General features: G+C 41.3%; 1 protein-coding gene across 1 annotated transcript in view; it reads left to right on the forward strand.

The window, feature by feature from the left end:
- Washc4 (WASH complex subunit 4) overlaps positions 1–4,959 on the forward strand; it is a 47,738-nt gene extending 42,779 nt beyond the window's left edge. Inside the window, exons 32-33 of the mRNA XM_041673194.1 lie at positions 461–560; positions 2,890–4,959. Of these exons, the coding sequence (XP_041529128.1) occupies positions 461–560; positions 2,890–2,957 (168 nt within the window). The 3' untranslated portion in view covers positions 2,958–4,959. The remainder of the gene's footprint in view (positions 1–460; positions 561–2,889) is intronic.
- Positions 4,960–6,000: the final 1,041 nt, after the last annotated feature.

Here is a 6,000-nt window from a genome sequence, read left to right on the forward strand (position 1 = left end):
TCATAAAAAATTAGATTGGACTGGGCAATATGGCAGGGTATGAAGTGCTTGTCCTACAAACCTGTGAACTGGAGTTCAGGTCCCCAGAACCCATGGAAAAGCTGGGAAGGTGTAGTTGTCTGTAATCCTAGCACTTAGAAGGCAGATTCAGGAAGTGCCTTCCAGCAAGCTGCCTAGCTAGTCTACCCAGAATCTGTGAGCCCCAGGTTTGAGTGACAGACCATGCCTTAATTGTGACGTGGAAGGTGATTGAGGAGGACACCTGACTTCAACTTTGGAGCTATGCACACGCACACACACACGAATTCCCAGTCACACATGTGAACAGGCTTGGACACACCATACACACGTGTGCACGGGTATGGCCAGGGTACTGAGAACTCCTTTAGAGACATTAAAATGCTACTTTGTTGTTTTGTTAAAACGTATTTCCCTTTTTATTTCTAATTTTGTCGTGTAGGAATTTGAGCTGCTGTATTTCTCCCTGAGCAGCGCGAGGGTTTTCTTCAGAGCAGACAAGAGTGCAGCTGAAGAGAGCCAGGAAAAGAAGGAGAAGGAAGGTGAGCGAGGCTCGATTGTGCATAGGTCAGCGACTGTCAGAGTTCTAGTTTACTTCATCTTTTGGAAAATCATATAGACCTAGAAAGGAATCTTTCACTAACACCCACATGGATCCCATGTGGTGTGGAGAAAGGTTTACTTTATTTCTTAAGTCCGTGCTCTGGTTTATCTAACAAACTTAACAAGCTGCTTCCTTCTCCTTACTGCTCAAGCCTGTATCAGGAGGGAAGGAGGCTGGTTAGCAGCAGCTGCAAACAGCTGAGCTGCAGAGATGCCCGAGGTGACTGTGCTTGTTGAAGCGTGAAATCCCTGGGGTGTGGGTGTCATGGTAACAGCATCCACTCTGCTTGCTGAGGTCCACGCCCCTGTGGAAAGCCTTACGCCCATCCTAGTCTGTAGGATTATGGGGGCTTACATACTTCAGTCAGTGTGCACAAGCCTTGCTCAGTGCCTCACAGCTCAGGTCTCCATTTCTCTCAGACGTGACATGGAAGAACAATTGTCTACTCTGAGGAGTATCTAGTTCATTTCGTTGTGGAAATTAGGAAACGTATGTAGGTACAGGAGCTAAGTAACATTTAGAATTTTATGGGTTTTTCCATGTTATATCTGTTGTGTTAATTTTCATGAATTGAAATGTAAAATATTTTCATAAAAGAAGGTGGTTTTTAATTTTTTTTTCCATTTTTGCATTGAGCGGAGGCTGTTCTTTGAGTAGACTTATGTAAACCAGTTTATTCTTGTCAGTGTTGAATATGTTAAGGGTAACTTATCAGTACTAGGTATCAGAAGCACATCCAGGTATTTTTAAAGTCTGGACTAATAAGCATGTGCTGGAGACGATTCCCGATGCTCCGTCTGTCTGCACTGTTGTTTGTTAGTGCTGTAGACAGCAGTGCAGGCGCACACATCTGAAGAAACAAGCTGGGTTGTCTGAGCTGTGAAGACTCAGCTGTTGCTATGGTTTTACTGCCGCTGACTAAGCAAACTGCAAGTGGGATTTGTATTTGCTTTAAGGCCTAAGCATGAAGACAGCCACAGCCAGCCTAGTCTCCAGGCTGATCCTGTGGAGCTTCTTGCTGTGTCCTGTTCTTCAGGACACTGTCTGGTGATGTCACTCTCGTCAGTCTTCTCATTACAGCTGTGTTCAACTGCAGTTGCCTGAGTGGTGAGAGCTGCCTAGTACAGAACTCAAATGACTGTCACCTGCTGACATAAAATGTATGCTAACATAACATTTTGCACAAAGTGCCAAAAATTTGTTGGCACAGATAATAAAAGCTGTGGTGTTGGGGCACACCTCTAATCTAGCACTTGAGAGGCAGAGGCCAGCCAGGGCTACACAAAGAAACCCTGTCTCGAAAAACCAAAATGTAAAAAAATAGATTATGAGCTGGGGCAATGGCTCATGCTTGTAATCTTAATATTTGGGAGGCTGAAGCAGATCACTGGGTTCAAAGCTACCGTAGACTACAGAAACTCTAGACAAGTCTGGCCTACAAAGTCTCAAAAAATAAAAGAACTGGGGAGATTGTTTGGTAGGTAAAATGCTTAGAGGACCTGAGTTCAAATCTCCAGCAAGCATGTAAAAGCCAGGCATGGTGGCATGTGTCTGCAAACCCAGCTCATCAATGGGACTCACTGGAGAGCCAGTTTAGCCAATAAGAAAGCTCTGGGTTCTGTTATAGAGACCTGCATCAGAAAACTAGGGACCGAAGAAATGTCTCCACAGTTAAAAGCACTGGAACTCTTCCAGATGACCTGGGTTTGGGTTCACTTCAGAATCCACATGGCAGTTCACAACCGTCTATAACCCCAGTTCCAGGGGATCTGACACCCTCTTTTGGCCTCCTAGGGTGCCACACATACATGTAGGCAAAATACCCATGCAGAAAAGAAAAAAAATTAAATAATTTTTTTTTAAATGAGGAAAGTGATAGAGGTAGATACCCAATGTCCATTGTCTGGTTTCCATGTGTAAGTGTGTGCACACATGCTTCATATGTGTGTACACTTGTGTGCATACCATACACACAGACAAATAAATACTCTTTATTGATGGCAAGTTACTCACCCAAACTGTTCTGACACATGCCTTCTAGCTGTGTTTGTCAGTAATGGCAGTCTGGGTTCCTGTCTGGCTAGGCTGATGGAAGGAAGATTTTTTAACATTTAAACAAACTAATATAATTTGTGATGTTAGAAAAATACTTCATGGATGCAACTTTATAAGTTGACATTTAGTAGTATAGCTTTTTTCAAATTGTATTTATTAACTTTTGTAAAACCGACAGGTATTTCCATTGATGTTTTCTCTCTTGCTTTCAGAAGAAACTAAAGCGAACAACGGTGATGTCCCTGAGGGCACTGCGTCTGCAGACCCTGTTGTGAGATGATGGTGTGGGCCAGCTGGGTGTCGTGGTCCCTTCCCAGTGCCGTGGATTACAGACTGCTTGAGAAATTGTCATTTCCTAGGTCACATCGTGGAAAATTCTGTATGGCAGTGCTCTGGAGTCAAGCCCATTTTATTTCTAATGCTCTGGTTTTCAAGGGCTGAGAAACAGATACTGGATCTTTGGGGTGTAGGCTAAAGATGCTCCTGCTGGACTCTTTGACGTGATGCTATCAAAGGGAAAGTCCAGATTCCCACACCATTGCTTTCCATCTCCTGTACTCTCTGTGTTTGTAATTTGTGTGTGTCTTTGATCCATGTTGATCTCAAGTCATAGGAAAGCCGGTGCATATGCTGTACACAGCCAGTAAGTACTCGATTTAAAGAGAGATGAGCTTGAAATTCGTGACCATCTGATCAGACCCTGAGGATGCGTTGACGCTAGAGGTGAGGTGCTGTGTGACCGTCTGTGCAGTGTGGCTAACCGGTTCCCATGTAACTCTTCATGAGCTGCTGATGTCTGATGAGACATTTTATAATAGTTTACATTGCTTTGGGAACATTTATCCTCCAACAGTTGCTTTAAATATAAGATTTACTTAATCTCAAAGAAAACTCAGATTAAGCCATAGACTCCCACTTGAAGCTTCACTGCGTTTGAAGGCACTCTGATACTGGGGAAAACAAGAATGAATTATCCTACAACCAAACTCAGGTTTCTTCGTTACATTAAATTGAAATTCTGGTGGCAATTTAGAAAGATTTTTACTTTAAATCCAGTGTAATGATTAAATAATACTGCACTATGGCAGGCTTTCAGTAATTACCACTGTGAGAATGGAACTAGTACGTCACTTTCTGATGTTCAAAGAAAGAAAGGCCGTGAGGAAATGTAGTTCCTAACAAGCGGCCAGCGTTACTTTTGTGAAGCTGTGCTAGCTAGTTAGTGAAACCGTCATGGCCTTTTCAACGTATAATAAAACGATGCCTTTGGGGTGAAAAGGAAGGTTTAAAACTTTAGATGTAATACAGACATTTCTTTTGGAAATGCTTGTTTTTCTGTTGCATTTGCCTGCTTAACTATTTTTTGGATAAATCTTGCAAATAATCCTAACACTTAGAATTCTGACATGGCTCCATGGCCCCAGCTTTTGGAGTGGAGAGGTACAGGGTCCTGCCTGGGACTCATTGATTAGGCTTGGGAACTTTCCCAGCCCAAGCTAAATACTATGACTGTTAAATCAGAAGAAACAGAATAGATTGGAAATGTTTTTTATTATGTTAAACATGGTTTAGAGAATTATGAACAAAAGATGGATTAAAGGCATTTAATGTTTGTAATTGATACTAACTGTAGAGATGGCCCTAAAGCATGCTGCATAATTAATAATTTATATTTTCATTATTATAAATGTTTATATTAATGATACTGGATTTGATTATATCAGATTTGTCACCATTTATAGTACCAGTATTTTCTTTCATTTAAAAAAATGTTCATTCATTATTATTCCTGCACATTAGAGTTTACATACTGTCTCCCTGGACACTTAAAATTGGGAAGAAAGTGACATAATTGTTCTACCTGTAGTTAGAACTAATGTCACTACAGTCTGGGTGAATTATAATAAGTCTGTGTAGATGAAATAAAATCTCTGAAGAGAGATATATTTAAATGATCTTAAACTGCAGAGCGACAGGGCTTCAGTGTATTCACGCTTGAGTTGATGCATACATTAGATGATGGTTTTCCTTGCTAACATTTTTTTCAGACATACTGTAACTGAAATATTAACATGAGTGTTTTGTTGTAAATTCACAGAAAACTTAATGATGTTCCAGTTCTCAGGAATTAAGAACTAACCATAACATTGTCAGTTCTAATTAGATTTTGTAAAAGACAATAAGGTTCTTATCTCACTTGAGTGTGGGGGTTCTCCTTTTCCCCAACTCTAATAGAGTACATTATGTATAATAAAACATTAATAAATATAATTTCAACATTGTCCTTCCCTTGGATGTTTATGGCCAGAGTTAAATGTCTTCAGCAGTAGGTCTTGTTAGTGTGACTCTGGTGGTGTGGGGCTGAGGACTGAGCTAGACAGGCAGTCGGCTGAGTGGTTCCTCCCTTTCCTTCATAGATCCTTGATTGTTGATAGGTCAATTGTCTCAGCTAAGAACCGATGTGAAGTTACTTTCTTTCCTGAGTTTCTGTGACATGTTAAAGTAACTTGTGCGGTTTACAAACAGGAAGTGTTCTGAAATCATAATAACCAGAGTTTTTATTTCTCCCTTAGAGAGTGTCTTACTGTCTGTAGCTCAGCCTGGCCTTAAACTTAAGCGTGTCCTTGCATTGGCCTCCCCTGTGCTGGGGTTCCAGGTAGGCACCGTTTGCAGATGATGTGGGGACAGCGAAGACATGAGAGAGAGAGAGCTAACTGCTGCCTCTTTTTCCTTGTGTAGTGCTGCATGGGTAAAACGGAGATTCGGGAATACTACCGTAGACCACTGTTTTCCTGCTGGGCTGTTGGGTGAAGAAAACCAGATTTGTTCAGCTTTAGTTGGGCATAATTCTCTTTCCAGCTTCATGTGACAGACATTTTAGACTGTGGTCCTCAGCTCAGGGACCTTTTGTGCTACATTGTTTTCTTTTTTAACCAAGGCCTCCTAACATTAAGAGCAGTTTAATAGGACTGTAAAAAGTGTAAGGATGTGGAAATCAAGCAGAATCACTCAGCTACAGAGATGAGGATGGCAGAGTCAGACAGAGTTCAGCTCAGAGTAAACACTTGCGTGTAGTCGATTATATATAAAAACTGAGCCAGAAAATAGATCCGCCCTCTCCAGTGGTGTGGCTCTTTATCACTTAGCTTACTGGATATCTCCAGTTCCTATCAGTGAAGGTACACCAAAGAATGTAGGTGATATGTAGCTGATAGCATAATTTTGGAGCATGTTTAAGAACTGTAAATACATTTACAGGTTTGTGTGTAGTGAGATAGTTTTCATAATGCTACCATTAAGGTGAAGGGGACTAAAACACCTCT

The sequence above is a fragment of the Microtus oregoni genome, unplaced genomic scaffold (assembly GCF_018167655.1).
Source record: "Microtus oregoni isolate MIOR12 unplaced genomic scaffold, Mior012 000001F_ref0000356, whole genome shotgun sequence".
NCBI lineage: Eukaryota > Metazoa > Chordata > Mammalia > Rodentia > Cricetidae > Microtus > Microtus oregoni.